This window comes from Bufo gargarizans, chromosome 1, assembly GCF_014858855.1.
Source record: "Bufo gargarizans isolate SCDJY-AF-19 chromosome 1, ASM1485885v1, whole genome shotgun sequence".
NCBI lineage: Eukaryota > Metazoa > Chordata > Amphibia > Anura > Bufonidae > Bufo > Bufo gargarizans.
The window spans coordinates 449,128,994-449,150,389 of NC_058080.1; the positions used below are offsets into that span (position 1 = coordinate 449,128,994).

At 40.8% G+C, this 21,396-nt stretch overlaps 1 protein-coding gene across 21 annotated transcripts in view; it reads left to right on the forward strand.

Annotated features, from left to right (window-relative positions):
• The window catches only part of PTPRD (protein tyrosine phosphatase receptor type D), a 368,228-nt gene that overhangs the window by 275,647 nt on the left and 71,185 nt on the right, over positions 1–21,396 (forward strand). For 12 of the 21 annotated variants that reach the window (XM_044272365.1, XM_044272372.1, XM_044272415.1 and 9 more), the window contains 2 exons: positions 3,715–3,756; positions 4,215–4,312. In XM_044272365.1, coding sequence (XP_044128300.1) covers positions 3,715–3,756; positions 4,215–4,312 — 140 coding nt within the window. The remainder of the gene's footprint in view (positions 1–3,714; positions 3,757–4,214; positions 4,313–21,396) is intronic. The other 9 variants (XM_044272440.1, XM_044272450.1, XM_044272493.1 and 6 more) reach the window with 1 other exon arrangement.

Consider the following 21,396-nt stretch of genomic DNA (forward strand, 5'->3'; position numbering starts at 1 on the left):
ACCTGCCCGTCTGGCACCAACAACCATGCCACGCTCAAAATTGGTTAAATCACCTTTCTTTCCCATTCTCACATTAAGTTTGGAGTTCAGGAGATTGTCTTGACCAGGACCACAACCCTACATGCATCGAAGCAACTGCCATGTGATTGGTTGACTAGATAATCGCATTAATGAGAAATAGAACAGGTGTTCCTAATAATTCTTTAGGTGAGTGTATATCAGAAGTATTATTATATATATATATATATATATATATATATATATATATACACTGTATATATATATATATTATTATTATTATTATTATTTTCTTATTTTTTGGTAATTACACATTTATTTTGTGCCATACATTTTTTAACAAGTACTAGAAAAAAAAATATAAAACATAATCTAATTTAACCTCTGTTTCTAAAAAGTTTGTGACAGGATTTGAACTCACAGCTTCTGCATCACAGCTCAGATCTTTAACCACTACTTTATATAGCTGCATAGCCAGTCACAAAAAAAAATTAGACTTCTACTGTAGAGAAATACTTAAGTATTCCTCTACAGTAGAAGTCTCATATATATTTTTTAGTGACTGGCTATGCAGCTATAATGTAGTTGTTAAAGTTCTGGGCTTTGATGCAGAAGCTGTGAGTTCAAATCCTATCTTTCAGAAATAGAGGCTAAACTTAATTTAAACATACACTCACCTAAAGAATTATTAGGAACACCTGTTCTATTTCTCATTAATGCGATTATCTAGTCAACCAATCACATGGCAGTTGCTTCAATGCATGTAGGGTTGTGGTCCTGGTCAAGACAATCTCCTGAACTCCAAACTGAATGTCAGAATGGGAAAGAAAGGTGATTTTAGCAATTTTGAGTGTGGCATGGTTGTTGGTGCCAGACGGGCCGGCCGGTTTGAGTATTTTACAATCTGCTCAGTTACTGGGATTTTCACGCACAACCATTTCTAGGGTTTACAAAGAATGGTGTGAAAAGGGAAAAACACCCAGTATGCGGCAGTCCTGTGGGCGAAAATGCCTTGTTGATGCTAGAGGTCAGAGGAGAATGGGCCGACGGATTCAAGCTGATAGAAGAGCAACGTTGACTGAAATAACCACTCGTTACAACCGAGGTTGCAGCAAAGCATTTGTGAAGCCACAACACGCACAACCTTGAGGCGGATGGGCTACAACAGCAGAAGACCCCACCGGGTACCACTCATCTCCACTACAAATAGGAAAAAGAGGCTACAATTTGCACGAGCTCACCAAAATTGGACTGTTGAAGACTGGAAAAATGTTGCCTGGTCTGATGAGTCTCAATTTCTGTTGAGACATTCAAATGGTAGAGTCCGAATTTGGCGTAAACAGAATGAGAACATGTATCCATCATGCCTTGTTACCACTGTGCAGGCTGGTGGTGGTGGTGTAATGGTGTGGGGGATGTTTTCTGGGCACACTTTAGGCCCCTTAGTGCCAATTGGCCATCGTTTAAATGCCACGGGCTACCTGAGCATTGTTTCTGACCATGTCTATCCCTTCATGACCACCATGTACCCATCCTCTGATGGCTACTTCCAGCAGGATAATGCACCATGTCACAAAGCTCGAATCATTTCAAATTGGTTTCTTGAACATGACAATGAGTTCACTGTACTAAAATGGCCCCCACAGTCACCAGATCTCAACCCAATAGAGCATCTTTGGGATGTGGTTGAACGGGAGCTTCGTGCCCTGGATGTGCATCCCTCAAATCTCCATCAACTGCAAGATGCTATCCTATTAATATGGGCCAACATTTCTAAAGAATGCTATCAGCACCTTGTTGAATCAATGCCACTTAGAATTAAGGCAGTTCTGAAGGCAAAAGGGGGTCCAACACCGTATTAGTATGGTGTTCCTAATAATTCTTTAGGTGAGTGTGTATATATATATATATATGTATTCACATGATTTTAGCCATAATATATTTACACATATTATTATACAGTATATTTAGAATGTATAATATATTATAATATATGTAAATATACTATGGCTAAAACATCAGTAGTAGTTTCCAACATATTATGCGCTCATATATATCAGAAGTATGATTTTATCTATATTTTTACTTATTCATTTTATGCACTTATATAGCGCTACTATATTCTGCAGCGCTTTACAGACATTAGCATCCAACTGTCCGCAATGGGGCTCGCAATCTAAGTTCCCTATCAGTATGTCTTTGGACATTTGGAGGAAACCGGAGTCCCCGGAGGAAACCCACGCAAACACGGGGAGAACACTTAGATATCTATAAATATTTATTTTTCAAGTAATTACACATTTATTTTGTACCATACATTTTTTAAAATTTCTAAAAAATATATAAATCAAATTTAACCTCTATTTCTGAAAAAGTTTGTGATGGGATTTAAACTCACAGCTTTTGCATCATAGCCCAGAACTTTAACCACTTCACTATATAGCCAGCCCCCCCCCCCCCCAAAAAAAAAAAAAATAATATATGTGACTTCTACTGTATAGGTATCTAGGTATCAGTAGAAGTACAGTACAGTAGAAGTCTCATATTTTTTCTATTATAGCTGAGTGGTTAAATGCCTTGCCTCTAAAGCAAAAGGTTGTGAGTCTGAATCCTGGCAGAAACTTTTCTGAACTACAGGCTAAATTAGATTTAAAATACACTGGGGTCTCCCCAAGCACTGACTCCATATATGCTCAACACTAATTAATAATGGTACTTTCACACTAGCGTTTTTCTTTTCCGGTATTGAGTTTTGTCACAGGGGCTCAATACTGGAAAAAAAAAGATCAATTTTATCCTAATGCATTCTGAATGGAGATCAATGCGTTCAGTATGCATCAGGATACATCAGTTCAGTCCCGCAGAATGCTGTCTTTTTCTCTCCGACCAAAAATCCTGAATACCTGCAGGAATGCCGGATCTGGCATTAATTTCCATTGAAATGTATTAGTGCTGGATCCGGCATTAAAATTGCTACATTGACAAATCCGTTCTTCCGGTCCGCGCATGCGCAGATCTTTAAATCTGTGAAGAAAATAAAATTACCGGATCCGTTTCTCCATATGAAACCAGAGAGACGGATCCGGATCCGTCTAAAAATTCCATCCATTTGTGCCCGGATTGCTGGATCCTATGCCGCAAGTGTGAAAGTACCCTAATATACATGTTTGTAGCTGGCAGGTTGAAATAGTTACCCCATTTCTGTGTGTGTCCTTTTTTTCTTTACAGGTGTCTTTGTAAGACAAGGATGTTTACATCTAGGGTAGATTGTAGGCATTTTTAGGGGTTGCGCTTAGGGGATTTTCTCAAGAAATATTTTGCTCTAACAGACAGCACCATAACCCCTCTCTCTACAATCTGCTAATAGTGAAAACATTTCTGATGCCCTGAATTACCATACTACCCCTTAATGCAACTGTTATCCCAAAATTACTGTGCATGCTACATATTCAACTGTTTGCATGTCAATATATTCTACCGATTTCATTTTGGGTTGATAATAAGGTAATTTTTTTTCAGAAATCATTTTGGTCATTCCACGAAACATTCTTATCTTGGTATCAGATTTTAATTTTATGGGTAACCCAAACTATTTGAATCATTACTCTGTTGTGCTCTGGGGACAAATGATTTGGGCTACCCATTTAACTTCATGGCATAATTCATTTTTTATTTATACCCCCATTTCCTTTTCAGGTTCAGGTGCCGCCGGTTACCCTGGTAACCCCCATTCTTCAAGTTAGTTTGCCTTCATTATGCCTTTTTGTTTTTGTTTTTTAATTCTTGATTTCGTTCTCTTTTAGGAGCCTTTTTATATTCTGTTTAGTTCACTACTTTCTCATCACTTATACTATTTCCATTTCATACGGTGCAGAACAAAGTGGTTGAAATTGTAGAGATCTCTACCTGTGCTCTAACTGTGATCACTTTCCTCTACCTACTGTAGCTAACTTCATAATTCATTGCACAATAATGTCCTTCACACTAGGCAAGTTGGCTTTGGGAATATGCTTGGTGACTACTCACGCATCAGAGCTCATACCTCCAAAGCATGTACAGCTTTGAGTAACCAAACTTATCTGCTTGCTTCTCACATACAGCATCTTTACTGCACATTATCATTCTACTCTTCTTACTATATATCATGCCATTATCTAAGCAGTAGCCACTATATCTGTCTCGTTTTTTTCTTATAGGCATGGCCAGCCACCCACCTATTCCCATTATGGAGCTTGCAGATCACATTGAAAGGTTAAAAGCCAATGACAACTTGAAGTTTTCTCAAGAATATGAGGTATCTAATTAATATTTCTGGACATGATGTATACTATCTATGCATTGATTATAAGATATGTCTCTTATATCATAAATGTTTATTCCTGGCCTGCCAACAACAATTTTTCATGACTCTCTTATAAACTTTCATGGGGGAGTGTGTGTGTGGGGGGGGGGGGGGTGTTAGGGGGAATAAGACACTTCTAGACTTTTATGGCCATGGCTTATCTTCTGCAAGAACAAGGGATTGGGCAAACTGAAATACAGTGTGCCCGATCCCGCTTAGCTAGAGCATCTGCCATTGGAGGGAGTTGGCCCCCATATGCATACGATCATTATGTAATCTTGTCTGTCAGTTTCTCATTTCTTTGTATGACCAGTTTTAAGGTATGTTCATGTGGTAGATTTTCCTACTGTTTTCTGCAGTAATCTTGCATGCCATGGATCCACTGGTGGCTTTAGCCCCATTCATTATGACTAATCTATGTGCAGACACCTGCCACAGTTAATGGACACGTCCACAGCCAAACAAATGCAAATTTCCATGCAGAAAAATGTGCACAAAATCCAGTGTGCTTTGAATGAGTCTTTAGAAATTTATTGGCGCTAGAAAGTTTGTAAACCCTTCAGAATATTCTATATTTTTGGATACATTTTACCTAAAATTAAATCAGATTTTTGCACAAGTCCTTAAAGATATCCAAATTAAACAAATGAGTCAAAAATGTTACACTTGGTCATTTATTTATTGAGGAAAATGATCCATAATTACATGTCTCAGCAAATGGTGGCGAATGGGATAGAGATGGGATAGAGAAAGGTGCTCATAGGGTAAGTATGTTCAGTAAAAAATTCTACTATAAAAGATGGTTTGCTCACCTATTGCGGTTGCACCAATTGGGTGCAACCACAATGAAGGCCAAAAGAAGAGAATTGCAACGGTTGGTGCAGCCTAGATTCGTCCGATCGCCATGGGCAGGAGCCACTCTGTCGCTCGGGTAACGGTAGAAGAGAAGAAACGCTGAACTTTACGTCGAGCGTGTGGACCTTAAGGTCCACACGCTCGACGTAAAGTTCAGCGTTTCTTCTCTTCTATTAATGTCTGACAGTGGCAAAAGTATGTGAACCTTAAGGATAAGGGAATAATTTGAAGGTGAAATTAGAGTCAGGTGTTTTCAATCAAAGAGATGACTGTCAGGTATGAGTGCTGATATGATCTTAACAACACCTGCTTGTGGAAATGTATCTCAATGAGGACCTCAGAGGAAGAGTTGTTGATGCTCATCATGCTAGAAAAGTTACAAAACCATCTCTAATGAGTTTGGACTCTGCAATTCCATACAGATTGTGTACAAATATAAGAAAATCAAGACCATTTTCATGCTCCCTAGGAGTAGTCTACTGACAAAGATCATCCCAAGAGCATGGCATGTAATAGTCTGTGAGGTCAGAAAGGTTACTCATAGTAACTTCTAAGTAACTAAGGGCCATTCTCACATTAGCTAATGTTAATGTTCATGAGTCAACCATCAGGAGGAGATTGAATAATGGTGTGCACGGCGGCACTGCAAGGAGAAAGCCTTATTTTCCAAAAATAAAGTAAATAAAATAGGGGAAAAAAGATAAGTAGACATATTAGGTATTGCCGCATTCGTATCGACCAGCTCTATAAAAATATCACATGACCTAACCCCTCAGGTGAACACAATCAAAAAAATAAAATAAAAGCTGTGCTAAAAAAAACTTTTTTTATCACCTTACATCACTAAAAGTGCAAAACCAAGCGATCAAAAAGGGGTATGCCTCCCAAAATAGTACCAATCTAACCGTCACCTCATCCCACAAAAAATGAGTCCCTACCTAAGAAAATCAGTCGAAAAATAAAAAGCTATGGCTCTCAGACAATGGTGACACAAAATCTGATTTTTTTTTGCTTCAAAACTGCTATTATTGTGCTAAAGTGAAATACATTTTTAAAAAAAGTATACATATAAGGTATTGCCGCATCCGTAACAACCTGCTCTATAAAAATATCAGATGACCTAACCACTGAGGTGAAAACCGTAAAAAAAAAAAACGGTGTCAAAAAACATCACCTTACATCACAAAAAGTGTAATAGCAAGCAAACAAAGTCATATGCACCCTAAAATAGTGCCAATCAAACCGTCATCTGAACCCACAAAAATTATATCCTAAGACAATCGCCCAAAAAATTAAAAACTATGGCTCTCGGTCTATGGAGGCACTAAAGAATGAATTTTTTTTTTGTTTCAAAAATGATATTAGTGTATAAAACTTAAAAAAATATATATACATATTAGGTATTGCCACGTCCATAACGACCTGCTCTGTAAAAATATCACCTGATTTAACCCCTCAGGTGAACACCGTAAAAAAAAAACTGTTATTTTTTGTCACCTTACATCACAAAAAGTGATTAAAAAGTCAAATGCACCCTAAAATAGTACCAATCAAACAGTCATTTCATACTGAAAAAAAATTGAGCCGCTATATAAGACGGTCACCCATTAGACGATATAATTTGGCGAGCCTCTTTCGCCACTGTAAAGATTGGTTGGCTAGGTCCTCATACTACTCTAACTTTCCGTTGGAGGAGGAGTTAGCGCAGGGATATGATCTGGGAGCGCTTTTACATGCCAAACTTGCATCTTTACCTATAGGTATTAAGTCTTCGTGACAATGAGAGATACCATTGTGACCTGGAAGGAGGTTAGGAAGTTATATAACCTATCCTTTGCAGCATCTAAATACATGCCACTTTGGAATCATCCTGATTTTGAAATGGGTAAACAAAACAAGTTATTCGGTTATTGGAAAGATAAGGGACTTAGGGTATTTCGTCAAATCCTACATGATAAAGAACCAAGGTATTTGACTCTGCCTGAATTACAGGAAAAATTTGGGATATCAAAAGGTCAAGAATTGCAGTATATTCAACTGATACATTTCTGTAAAAATAGGTTGCAAGAGGTAAGCAGAGAACATGCAGCAAACTGTTTCGATGTATTACTTAAGCAGCTGGGGACTAGACTTACGTTATCAGAAATCTATAAGCACTTGAGGGACAGAGAAAATGACAAAACATATGTGCAATCATACAAAGGATGGAGACAATTGCTAGGGGAAGGGGATTGGAGAGATAAGATCATGCATGGTTGGTTGAGAACAAGGAAAGCATTTGCCTGCGAGGGATGGAGAGAGTCCCGATTTAAGTTGGTACATAGGGCAATTTATGCCTTCAATATTCCATCATTAACTAATACTATGATTAGACTGACCAATTGTCCTAAATGTGATGCACCTAGAGCGGACCTAGACCACTGTCTATGGCTTTGCCCAAAGGTACAATTATATTGGGAATGGGTTTTGTCCTGGATCAGGGACACATGGCAATTAGAACTGCCTCTCGAACCTAGAGGCAGAGGCACACAAGAATCTTAAATCCACTAGGTTCCTGGATAAATGGAATGTTTTTATGTCCAGACATATACATGCAGATGACGTTCAATCTCTTATGGCAAATTTTCAACATACAGAGTGGTATTTGTTGAGAGATCTTAAAGGTACTTTGGTAAAATTGAAAGTGAGATAGAGACATAAAGATACAATAACATTAGCATTGATATAACTGTCTTAGATTGATGGGTAATGTCCAGATGTAGGAAGTTGGGAGGGGGGGAGGGTGTTCAAGAGATTATTAGAACTGTATTTATCTATTTTGTCAAATAGATGTCTTTTCAACAGATGTACATTGCGGATTACTGAATGTGTCAATAATCTGTTGTATATCTGATTATTATCAATTGAAACTTTCAATAAAATGTTGAATATAAAAAAAAAAAAAGACGGTCACCCAAAATGTAAAAAAAAAAAACTATCGCTTTTAGAATATGAAGACACAAAAAAATGAATTTTTTTCAAAAATGCTTTATTATGTAAAACTGAAATGAACAACCAAATTTGCTATTGTTGAGTCCATAACAACCTGCTCAATACCACATGATCTAACCTGTCAGATGAACACTGTAAATAACAAAAAATAAAAACGATGCCAAAACAGCTATTTTGTTACCTTGCCTTACAAAATGTGTAATATAGAGCAACCAAAAATCATAAAATAATAAAATAATACCAAGAAAAATGCCACCTTATCCCATAGTTTCCAAAATGGGGTCATTTTTTTTGTGTTTCTACTCTAGGGGTGCATCAGGGGGTCTTCAAATGGGACATGGTGTCAAAAAAACAGTCCCGCAAAATCTGCCTTCCAAAAACCATATGGCGTTCCTTTCCTTCTGCGCCCTGCCGTGTGCCCATAACAGCAGTTTATGACTACATATGGGGTGTTTATGCAAACTACAGAATCAGGGCAAAAAATATAGAGTTTTGTTTGGCTGTTAACCCTTGCTTTGTTAGCGCAAAAAAATTTATTAAAATGGAAAATCTTTTTTTTTTAAAAGTGCAATTCTCTCCATTTTCCATTAATTCTTGTGGAACACCTAAAGGGTTAACACAGTTTGTAAAATCAGTTACCTTGAGGGGTTTAGTTTGTAAAATGGGGTTATTTTTGTGTGGCTTCTATTATGTAAGCCTCACAAAGGGACTTCAGACCTGAACTGGTCCTTAAAAAGTGGGTTTTGGAAATTTTCAGAAAAATTTCAAGATCTCCTTCTAAACTTCTAAGCCTTCTAACGTTCACAAAATGATCCAAACATGAAGTAGACATATGGGGAATGTAAAGTAATAACTATTTTTGGAGTTATTGCTATCTATTATAAAAGTGGAGAAATGGAAATTTGTAAATTTTGTATTTGAATGAAATTTTTGGACTCAATTTTACCCCTGTCATGAAGTACAATATGTCACAAGAAAACAATCTCAGAATGGCCTGGATAAGTAAAAGTGTTTTTAAAGTTGTTACCACATAAAGTGACTGTCAGATGTCAGAGTTGCAAAAATTGGCCTGGGATTTAAGGTGAAAAGTGGCTCAGTAGTGAAGGGGTTAAATGAGAAATGTTATGTTTGAGAAAGGAAAACATTGCATTTGAACATAAATACCCCGTCCCATCTGTGAAACACAATGGTTGTAGTATCATGGTTTGGGCCTGTTTCGATGCATCTGGTCCAAGATGGCTTGCCATCATTGAACAATGAATTTTGAATTATACTAGCAAATTCTAAAGTGAAATGTCAGGGCATCTGTCCATGAGCTTAATCTCAAGAGAAAATGGGTCATGCAGCAAGACAATGACCCTAAGCATACAATTTGTTCTACCAAAGGATGGTTAAAGAATAAAGTTTTGGAATGACCAAGTAAAATAAGTTTTGGAATGGCCAAGTCAAAACTGATTTGTATGGTGGAACGAGCTAAAATGATCAAAACTGTTGTGCAGACCTAATAAACAATTACCAGATTTGCATACTTTTTTTTTCATTTTCTTCAATAAATAAATGATAAAGTCTAATATTTTTTAATCACTTGTTTGATTTGGTTGTCTTCATCTACTTTTAGGACTTGTGTGAAAATATATGCAAAAATATAGAAAATTCTGAAGGTTTCACAAACTTCCAAGCACCATTGTAGGTTTCTTAGTCACCAACTTTGTGTTGTTCTAAGCATCTAAAGTAAATTGCCAGTGGCATCTTTATTCCTGTGAAATAGGCAACCTTTAACTTTTCTTACCATTTAGTCGTTTTTTCCTGCCAGTTGCACTATTACCATGTGATGAGCAAAATGCATTACTGAGATTATCATTAAGCTTAATTCATTCATTACATTCCCCTTGATTTGCTAATTACATTAGTGTCCCTAATGTGATATAAACTTACTAGTATCATTCTGTCATTTATCTTAATAATCTCAAGTATGTAGCTACTAGCAAAATTAAATTGGAGGTTTCTTACACATTATCAGCTTTTATTGTATTAGCAGGAGCACAAAACACTTCTGTGTTCTCATACAAACTTGATTTCCAGGAATAGTATTCTAACGATGTAACCAAATGTTGTTCCGTATAGGGATGATTACATAGATAATATTATAAAGACCATGATGGCTTCTAATGCTTCTATACATATTGGAAGAGAGGGTGAGGAAACCTCTTAGTTTGCACTCTTAGGTTCCTACCATAACAGATGGATTATTTTTGTAATAAATCCTTACAGAACCAATTGAGTAGTTCTTCCAGTTGTATATAAATAGTTATGGTTTTAGTGTTACAGTATGTGACATATTATCATTAATACATACACTTTAGACCTGTTGTCAGATTATGTTGCCCTGTTTAAAGGGACACATCAGAAAGGGGTATTAAAAAACAAAAACTCAATATTTATAGAGAACATGTTTTTGTTCATGCTGTTTTGCGTTTTCATTGCAGCAGTACTGTGTAATTGAAAATTTTTTATTTTTTATTTAATGGTTAAATTAAATACAAAATATTGTACTTCTGTAGCAGTCAGCACAGAATAAAACTCCTAAATACTCAATGATTAGTTCACTGCTGCTGTGAAGTGAAGTTCATCTAATAGTAGATTGCAGAATTCAAATGACGGTATGACAGCTGTTATTGTTCTCTAGATAGCAAATGGTGGCGAATAAAATAGAGAAAGGCGCTCATAGGGTGAGTATGTTCAATTAAAGATAAATTCTACTATAGGAGATGGTTTGCTCACCTATTGGGGTTGCACCAATTGGGCGCAACTACAATGAAGGCCAAAAGAAGAGAATTGCAACGGTTGGTGCAGCCTAGATTTGTCCGATCGCCTTGGGCAGGAGCCACCCTGCCACTCGGGTAACGGTAGAAGAAAAGAAACGCTGAACTTTACGTCGAGCGTGTGGACCTTAGAGGGCGCACTAACACAACCGGTCGTAGACAATATTTAGGTTTCAGCTAATTTTTCGCTTTATTCATAGACAACGCGTTTCGGGGTACTGGAGACCCTTTTATCAAGTCTGGGTCGGATCAGCAGAGCGGGCGCCGCAGCTGAATCCGAATGACACGAGGAGGACGCTGACCTGTTCTCTAGAGAGGCATAGATAAATATGCCCACAGAAAAATCAATATAAGGGTTCATGCACACCGCTGTATCCATTTAGCGGTCCACAAATTGCAGATCCGCAAAACACATTACATCAGCAATAATCGGCAGTCTTCTCTTCCCGGTGTAGTTTGACGTAATCGGCGCAGGCGCACTGAGGCAAGCGCGCGTCCTTCACTCAGTTCGCCTGCGCCGATTCGAGGAATGTTACGGCTCAGGAATTCAGCAGCAGACGGGGCCAGCGGGAGGAGGAAAGCACTCGCTGGCCCTGTCTATCAAGAGGAGATGGGGCGTGTCTAGAAGCGGCAGATGCAGCGGCTACCAGCAAGTACACGCCCAACTTGCTGGTAGTGAAGACATTTGCATATGATAAAAGTACGATTTTTACAAGAAATAAACCACAGACAAAAGTAGGACATGTATGATTGCAAAATAGGTGCAGTCCGCATCTATTTTGGCCCCATTGAAGTGAATGGGTCCTCATCCAACCAGAAAAAAATGCGGATGTGATGTGGACAAAAACCATGTGCATGAGCCCTAAGTGTAATGTGTGATGCTCTTACTGAGTCACCCATCCACTTCCCTCTCTGATCACAATGAATAGTCTGAGAAAGTCAAGCAAGACTGTTTGCTGTGCACCGATGATGTTAAAGAGCCAGTGCAGGAAGTAGAACACATGGAGTGAAAAATATATCTGTGAAATCCATTGACAATTTTTTATTATTTTTTTTTTTAAATGCTTAGAGTATTCACATAGTCTGTTAATACATTATGTGATTTAAAAAATTATGGTAGTGTCTCTTGAAGAGCAACATATTATGGGTATAAGTGTATGCTCCCATTAGCCTAAACACTGCAAAAATATAGTGCCATTTAGTTAATAGAACTTTATACCCACCTCCTCCCGCCCCTTAAAATAGTGGTTTCCAGGCAGATATATGTACAGTAAATTGTTGCCCTATAGCAGGCCCTTTGGCTCCATTCTTTACCGAATGCTGTGTATGGATAATAACACTGCCCTGTTTACTAGATTTCGACTGTGCTGCATTTTATGACACAGTGCCTGTCCAGGAGTGATAATGTAAAGTGAAGGGGCAAAACCTCTTTGCTGTAGGACCTGCTAAGTGCACCAGAATTGAAGTTTGGCCAGGAGTTGACGTTTCTAGCAATTCTAATAACTCATTTATCTCCCTCCTGTCTTACTCTTCTGATTAACATTCAGTATAAAAAGTGTCAATAAGTATGTTGATAGTATAAATCTCTATCTAGCTGCCATGCGCCCATGCCAGTTTGTTATTCTGGACCTACTTTATGTATATCATTTTCTGTCCCTGAGAACTTGTCATTTTCTGCCAATGGAAGTCTCCAGTCTATGCTATAGTCTTTTAAATAGTTAAAAGACATTTCATCATATTGGCTGTTTAGTGAATTTTGATAAAATCACAGGCAACATGTCAGTATATCAATTAAAAACCTTTATAACCAGTATATCAATTAAATAACCTTTATTTAGATCCTCTGTTAGCCATGCATTACAATTGCACACATTCTCTGGATTACCCCAGTGATACAAGTGATCGATGGAACTAGAGAACCAGACGTGGGCAGATTCTTCTTAACAGTGGATTATCCTAGTGAGGCAAAACCTGGGCTCATGTACACAATTGTACTTATAGATGATTATACTGCTTCCATAGTACTCAGTGGTGCTATAATGTACTTTTCTATGTCTCTAATATCAAATATATTCATCAAAAAATGGAATTATAGAGACAGCTTTTATCATATTGCACAGTACGGGCTTTGTGTACACGGCTCTGCCATATGCATGATAGCATAAAAAACGTATAGAGGACCTGTCACCGCTCCTGACATTCCTTGCTTCATGCATTCCCCATGTAATAATTCTGGAGCATCTATTCTTATAGCTCTATGTTGTGCCATTCCTTTATTGTTTCTACTAGGAGTTATGAATGAATTGCTATCAGTCTGCAGTAAGGGTACCGAGGGGTGGTAACCAGTAAGGGGGGTGCACCTGCACAGACTCACTCTATCCAACCAGTGCTGCCATTTTCAGACTTTACAGGTACACGCCCCAAACTGGTTACCTCCCCTCTGTACCTTTACTGAAGGCTAATAGCAATTAATTCATAACTTCTAGTAGAAATAATAGAGGAATGGCACAACATGGAGCCATAAGAATAGATGCTCCAGAATTGTTATTACATGGGGAATGCTTGATACCATTAAAACAGGGATTTCAGGAGTGGTCAAAGGTCCTCTTTAAGTCAGAATGCATGCAGCAATTATTCTCCATTCCTACTAGATTTAAAGAACTGGCACGTATGTCCACTTAATACATGCTTGCCTTGAGACCAAACAGGCAGAAAAACCAGAACACCCTTTGAATCAAGTACATCACATTTATTGGAGTCTAGTCACACTAGCACTACTTGATTGACAAGTAAAATCGATGAGCTTAAAACTAGGTTTGTGGAGACTTTCAAAATCTTAGGGGGAGAGTCAGAGAGGCTGAGGACCGTATATCACATCTAGAGGACTCTATGACCCCGGTATCTTGAGAAAAGGGGGGAAATGTGGGTACAATCGGTGGATGACCTAGAAAATAGACTGTGTAAGAAAAATAATTACACACATTAGGGCTGTCTGAAAGATCTGAAGTCCAAATCCCTGTGAATTTATGGAACGTTGGCTAAAATCTCTCCTCACTGATGCTGGATCTTCTGCCCTTTTTGCTATCAAAAGGACTCTTATAGTGCCAGCTAGGCAGGGCCGGCCTTTGGGGTGTGCGGGCTGTGCGGCCGCACAGGGCGCCATAGCAACAGGGGCGCCGGGCGGCCGACAGCCCGCAGTGTAATATGGGCAGGCGAGGCGGCACTTATGTTTTCCCACGGGGCGGGCCCCCGCCCCCCCCCCTCCTGTATTCAGCAGGGGGCGCCCGGCGCCCGTTGCGGTTTAAAAAAAAAAATTGCTTATATAAGTTCGGGGCGGCTGGCGGCGCCCCTCATTCTGCGCCGCCTGAGTGGCTGAGGCTGAGCGCTTGCCGCTCTAAAGAATCCTGCCTGCGCCTGTTAATGTAGCGTAGCGTGGCCGAGCTCTGTTAGGTCCGCGGTACAGGAGCTTTTGTTTCCTGTACCCGGCCGGACTGACAGGAAGTGCTCACTTAGTGTGCACTTCCTGTCAGTCCGGCCGGGTACAGGAAACAAATGCTCCTGTACCGCGGATCGAACAGAGCTCGGCCACGCTACACTAGAGGTGGAGGTGGGAGTAGAAAGAGAGTGACAAGGGGGGAGGGGGGAGGAAATAATGAGAGTGATGGGGGGGAAATAATGAGAGTGATGGGGGGGGGGGAAATAATGAGAGTGATGGGGGGGGGGGAAATAATGAGATTGATGGGGGGGGAAATAATGAGAGTGATGGGGGGGGAAATAATGAGAGTGATGGGGGGGGAAATAATGAGAGTGATGGGGGGGGAAATAATGAGAGTGATGGGGGGGGAAATAATGAGAGTGATGGGGGGGGAATAATGAGAGTGATGGGGGGGGAATAATGAGAGTGATGGGGGGGGGAAATAATGAGAGTGATGGGGGGGGAAATAATGAGAGTGATGGGGGGGGAATAATGAGAGTGATGGGGGGGGAATAATGAGAGTGATGGGGGGGGAAATAATGAGAGTGATGGGGGGGAAATAATGAGAGTGATGGGGGGGGAATAATGAGAGTGATGGGGGGGAAATAATGAGAGTGATGGGGGGGAATAATGAGAGTGATGGGGGGGAAATAATGAGAGTGATGGGGGGGGAAATAATGAGAGTGATGGGGGGGGGGGAAATAATGAGAGTGATGGGGGGGGGGGAAATAATGAGAGTGATGGGGGGGGGGAAATAATGAGAGTGATGGGGGGGGAAATAATGAGAGTGATGGGGGGGAAATAATGAGAGTGATGGGGGGGGGAAATAATGAGAGTGATGGGGGGGAATAATGAGAGTGATGGGGGGGAAATAATGAGAGTGATGGGGGGGAAATAATGAGAGTGATGGGGGGGGAAATAATGAGAGTGATGGGGGGGAAATAATGAGAGTGATGGGGGGGGAAATAATGAGAGTGATGGGGGGGGAAATAATGAGAGTGATGGGGGGGAAATAATGAGAGTGATGGGGGGGAAATAATGAGAGTGATGGGGGGGAAATAATGAGAGTGATGGGGGGGGAAATAATGAGAGTGATGGGGGGGGAAATAATGAGAGTGATGGGGGGGAAATAATGAGAGTGATGGGGGGGAAATAATGAGAGTGATGGGGGGGAATAATGAGAGTGATGGGGGGGGGAATAATGAGAGTGATGGGGGGAATAATGAGAGTGATGGGGGGGAAATAATGAGAGTGATGGGGGGGGGGAATAATGAGCGTGACAAGGGAGGGCGGGTGGAATAATGAGAGTGACAAGGGAGAGGGGGGGGAATAATGAGAGTGACAAGGGAGAGGGGGGATAATGAGAGTGACAAGGGAAGGGGGGGGGGGGGGAGAGTGACAATGGAGTCCCCAGAGCCAGACTGCAGCCAGAGTCCAGATCATCTTATTGTCCTGGTGGTAAGTAGACAATGCAATATGTTTATTATTTAATTGTTTAGTTATTAATACTACATTGGAAACGAATTTTCTCAGCTGGACACCGGCCGACACTGCGCATGCGCTGGGAGCCTCACCAGCGGTTAGGGTAGGGAAAAAGCACTGGCCCGTACGTAATTTTTCCCTTCCCTAACCGCTGGTGAGGCTCCCGGTGCATGCACAGTGTCGGCCGGTGTTCAGCTGAGAACATCCATCCGATCACTGCGCCTGCGCATTGGCCCATAGTTTTTCCCTACCCTAACCGCCGGCGAGGCTCCTGGCGCATGCGCACTCTGCTGTGAAATTTCCCTAACCTGTCGTTGTGCGCCTGCGCGGCGCTGCACACCTCCTCACGTCATGTCCGGTGCGACCGGAAGTGACGAGGGTAGGGAAATCTCACGAACTAGGGAAGTATAACATTACACCGGCCTTTGGGGTGTGAGGGCTGGTAACTACTTGGTTGGATAGTCAGCCAGCCTATGCCATGATGCCAGCCAACAAGCAGTGTTTTTTGTTTTTTTTTGGGGGGGGGGCGCCACAAGGTTAGCTCGCACAGGGCGCCTGAACACCTAAGGCCGGCCCTGCAGCTAGGCCTTCACCTTCAGACACAAAGCCCAGGCTGATGTTGGCCTAAATACAATGATGCTTCCATACCTTTATTTCAGGATTTCTCAGCAGCTCTACAAAAGACCCATGCCAAATTCTTTAATGGGAAGAGAAGACCATTCTATACATTACTCCATGGAATATCCTGCTCGCCTCCAACAGGATTGTCTTCTTTACGTCTCTAAAAGAGGGAAAGGACAGGCTTCATATGTTGCCATGATCACCCAGACTCTGACCTTATTTATTCTGTTCGTGTGGAGAGAACATTAAGAACAATGTGGTGGATATTGTTAAAACACTTTTTAGTCATATAGTCTCGTATGCAGCATACTGTCCAGGCATCTGACCAGGGTACTCACACTCATGTGTGTAGAGAAGGGTGCAGGTTAGGAGTTTGCCTGCAGAGTCCTGCAGATTTGGACACAATTGGCTTATGTTTTTGCTCTTATGGTTGCACTGCGTGTGACTAGTAATAATGTATAAGCATGGGGTTTTCACATACTATATTCTGTTGTAGGTTTAGTGGTAGTTGCCCTTACATTCCACCTTCTAGAGGTGCACACCCCGTGTTTGTTTTCTGCTACAGTGTGAGATATTACCATTACACCTCAGTTATAGTCTGTATTTGTTTCGCATTATTGCATTGTTCTTTAGCTAAATAATGCTTTTTCATTTATTTTGTGAGACCGATGATAGATATATGCAGCAGTTGAATGGGACAGAATATTTTCCTTATGTCTGTCTTCTTATCCGTCTAATTCCTATAGATGTCATTGATAATGGAGAATCTCAGGATAGTAAAGTAGTTACTGGAAGTATTCATTGGTCAGATGTGTGTATCATGTATGGATTTTACAGTATTCCTGTAATAACTGTTATATATACTAAAAGGACAGTGGACATGATGACATCATCACATAGCAGTTTAATTGCATTTGGATCAGGATTTTGTATTCGCCAGGTTGGAGCAATGAATAGAAAGCCTGTGAGGAATAGCCCTTTAACGGGTCCTGTGCACTCTGTAATCATGAGGTAACCCTGTAATCTAAACTTTATTTCTATTTTGCATCATTTCCCAATTCTCTGAATGCAACCGGTAATGTGAACACTTGATGATCATATTCTAGTTGTCATGGCTACACCCAGAGACATGATAGCAGAGGAAAATCGCGCCACTCCATCAGAGACATGCATTGATCTCTATTGTAATAATTATACTCCTGTTATTCATATTAGAAAAACATATTCTTGCTTGCTAAAGCTTACACGTGTTGTATGGTATACCTGTGTATAAGCATATCTACACACTATAGGATACACTATACATGGACGTAGCCATGGCAGCCCGAATGAGAACACCCATTGTTCATATTTATAGAACTGGAGACACAAGTCACCATAAGTACATGTTTAGTTTTAGTTTATAATACAAAGTGAACTTTTACATATTCAGATATAGGACCCCTTTCATAGTAACAATAAATTGCAGAGTGTATAAGCAATATGATAGTGTATAGAATATATTATAGCCGAGTCTCTTATTATCAACTCTATGAGGAACATTTGTTAAGACCGGCTATTTATACGCCGGTCTTAATCCCTCTGCGCTACCAGTTGATGCGCCAAAGTTATGTAGAGGTGCAGGTCTCTACACCACTTTGGCGTTTGCTGCCGCCGGCCATGCGACATGCTTTAAACTACGCCAGCTCCCTTGCTGGCATAGTTTATGGCCATTTGCTGTGCTATAAACTGGAGAGGAAAATGATGAATGAGACGGGCCGGCCGTACCACACCACTCCCTTATGTTCCTCCACTTTGGAGAAGTGGCTCAAACAGGGTAAAGGCACAGATTTTGTCACAAAACACCTTTGCGACAAAATCTGCGACCTTAATATGCCACAAAGCATAATAACTAATAATAAATGCCCACCTATGTTGTTAATGAGGTGCCAGTCGGTAGATTATTCATTTATGCTGTTATTGGCTACAGGGAGATTGCCAACCATGACTACATGTAAAAGAATGGGTTGCCAATGAAAAGTGGAACTTGAAAATCGATAAATTTGCAATGCTGACACTTTCTATGTAGCGGTAGTCACATACTGACCAGATCGTCTTACAGAGTATGGCACATTAAATACTGCACCATGCCCTGAAGGCTGTAATCATAATCTCTTCCCTTGATTTATCGCCAATACTCAATTACTTCATCATAATTTTGCTATGGGGCAGTTGTATCTTGTAGAAGAAGATGTGAGAGTCACATTCCATGTCATATGTATACAGAGGTCTTAGATATGCTTTTCAAATAACATGGTGGGTTTTGTGTGACACTGAAAGCAATATACTCGGTAGATAGACTGAAACTGAACCCTCTAGAATAAAAACTGTTGACATTTTTTAAAAAGATCATTGAAAAAATACATTTTTGCCCAAATGCAATAAGAAATTGGCTATCCAAAGGTGGTCATAGCTTTTAAGGCTTTGTTCATGTTAGCACTATAAATTTCCATATATACTGGGGTCTGTTGTGTTCCCCCCTCAGAGCCCAGCCTTCCCTTTGACAAGAAGTGCAGCATGCTGCGGCATTTAGTCTGGCTTCCAAATAGAGCCTCAAAACAGCTATCCCTCCAACCCCCACGTCATACGCATTCTTACCTGACTTGGCTGAGTGTGCATGTGTTCTAAATGGGGAGAGGGGATCAAGCTGCTGACAGACACTTCTGGTACTCTGGCAGTGGCTTATCTCCCAAAGAATAAAAGGATTGAGCAGTTGAAATCCAACTGCCAGTTCCTTATCCCCCTGAGATCTGAAAAATAATGTAATAAGTGGTCGAAATTAAAACTTAACATTTAATAAGTATATTTAGAAAATTGATCCCAAAATGTAACGATACATAAACTTGAATTTAAATCAGAAGCAACGCGGCGGGTTACCACACGGAAAGACTGGTACCATATACTAAACCAAACACTGAAAGAAGATGCTCGGCGGCACCAAAATAGTAACCGTATGGTCCTACCACTCAGATGACAGGCTTCTGGATCCACAATTGACCGGCTGGTGTTGATGGATGTGCACACCGTTGCTCTGGTAATTGCGTAGTACAGGGTGGTCTGTAGTGCTGGCTGGCCCTAGTGATACCCTGGAGCCCTACACTGGCCTATGTGACCGGATGGCGGTAAACCGCCACCAGTCACCTACAGGAACCTCACCCTAGAATTTGTGCGCCCTAGAAGGCCCTCGCTTACCTGCTCCCTACATGCACGTTTCGCTGAAACAAGATGAGTGACAAGCTCATCAGGGGAAAACGGTCTGCTTGGGCTAAACCTGTGCAGGGTGCACTGACGGAGATGTCAATAGTGCACTCTGCATGGAGATTAAGTAGCACCACGATCCAGATATAGATCAAAGTGGGCTGGTTAGCTATGAGGGAAGAGGGGAGTCAAGATATAGAGCCCCTCTTCAACTAGCTATCTAGACGCCTGGGCTGATGTAGCCTAAAGGGTATCTGTAGATCGCTACCTTTTAAAAAACGAGCCGGCCCCAGAATGAGGCTTGGCTAAGACACGCCTCCCACATCCGGAGTGAGCGGTGCACGCCCGCGCATGCGTGGAGCGATGCATCGCATAGGAGGAGGAAGGCAAAGGGGCGGACGTGACATGACCGCGATGACGTCACCGCGTCCTATCACGCTGATACAGGCGTGATCACATGACGGTTGCCTGGCAAACGGGACGCATTCCCAGGCACCTGAGATCTGACATAGAAGGAGAGTTGAAAGGCCCCTGCACACATTAGATGGTGAGCTAAGCAAGCCAAAATTGATGGATTTGGTCAAAATGTAATATCAGCCAAATTTGTTAAAGGGAATGCGTCATCAGAAAATTACCTATTTTCTGATGATGCATTCCCAGGTTTTTATCAGATTTTTAGATTTAACAAGTTTTTAAAGAATTTTGATTAGATTATTTTTAATTTTCCATGTCAATATCTATATTTAAACAGACCATGAAATCCTGCTGTTTTCACACTGTCCACTAGGCCTAATAAAAGGTGCCACTTCTTTGCCTGTACAGATCACTTCCCTGCATTTACCTGCTAACCTATCATTCTAATCCCCCCAAGACATGATCCACCATTCACAATAGGTGATTGTCAGAGCTCATCTATTCTTTCCTTGTACAATGACCTCTGCACAGGTCACAATGCATGGCTAGAAGACTCTCCTATAGAAGTCAATGCGGTCCACTACTGACCATTGTGTCTATGGACCATGGGGCTGCCATAAAGCAATTCTTTAAATGCTGTGTAAATGCTGTTAAAACACAAAATGCAATCGCACACTGCAACCAGCACTCTGCCCTGCCTTTATGCTGGATGTTGAATAAGGCATTGGTGTACATTTTGGCCAAAGCGTAATAAGCCACTCACCACGTCAAGGTCGCCTTCATGAGTGGTCCCCAACACTAGTTAAATGCTGTTAAGAACAGCTCTATGCCAGAAAACAGGCATAAATGAAGATAATTATATCGGGCCCACTGGCCTCACCCTTCCCTGCCCTTGCCTCCCCTCACTTTTTGGAAAGTGGCAAGGGTGATGTAGAAATGCCACTTGTGACAAAATTTGTTTTAGTGACATTTAAAAAGCCATACACAAGGGGTTTGCAACTTTTTTACTCTAGAAAAGTGCCATGGGGGGAATGATGGGTACCCCCTTTTGTAACTTTACATCACTTATTAGCTGGCTTAGTCACAACAAAATTGTGCCACAATTTTGGCACACGGTGCTGCTTCTCAAGCGCGTGCCC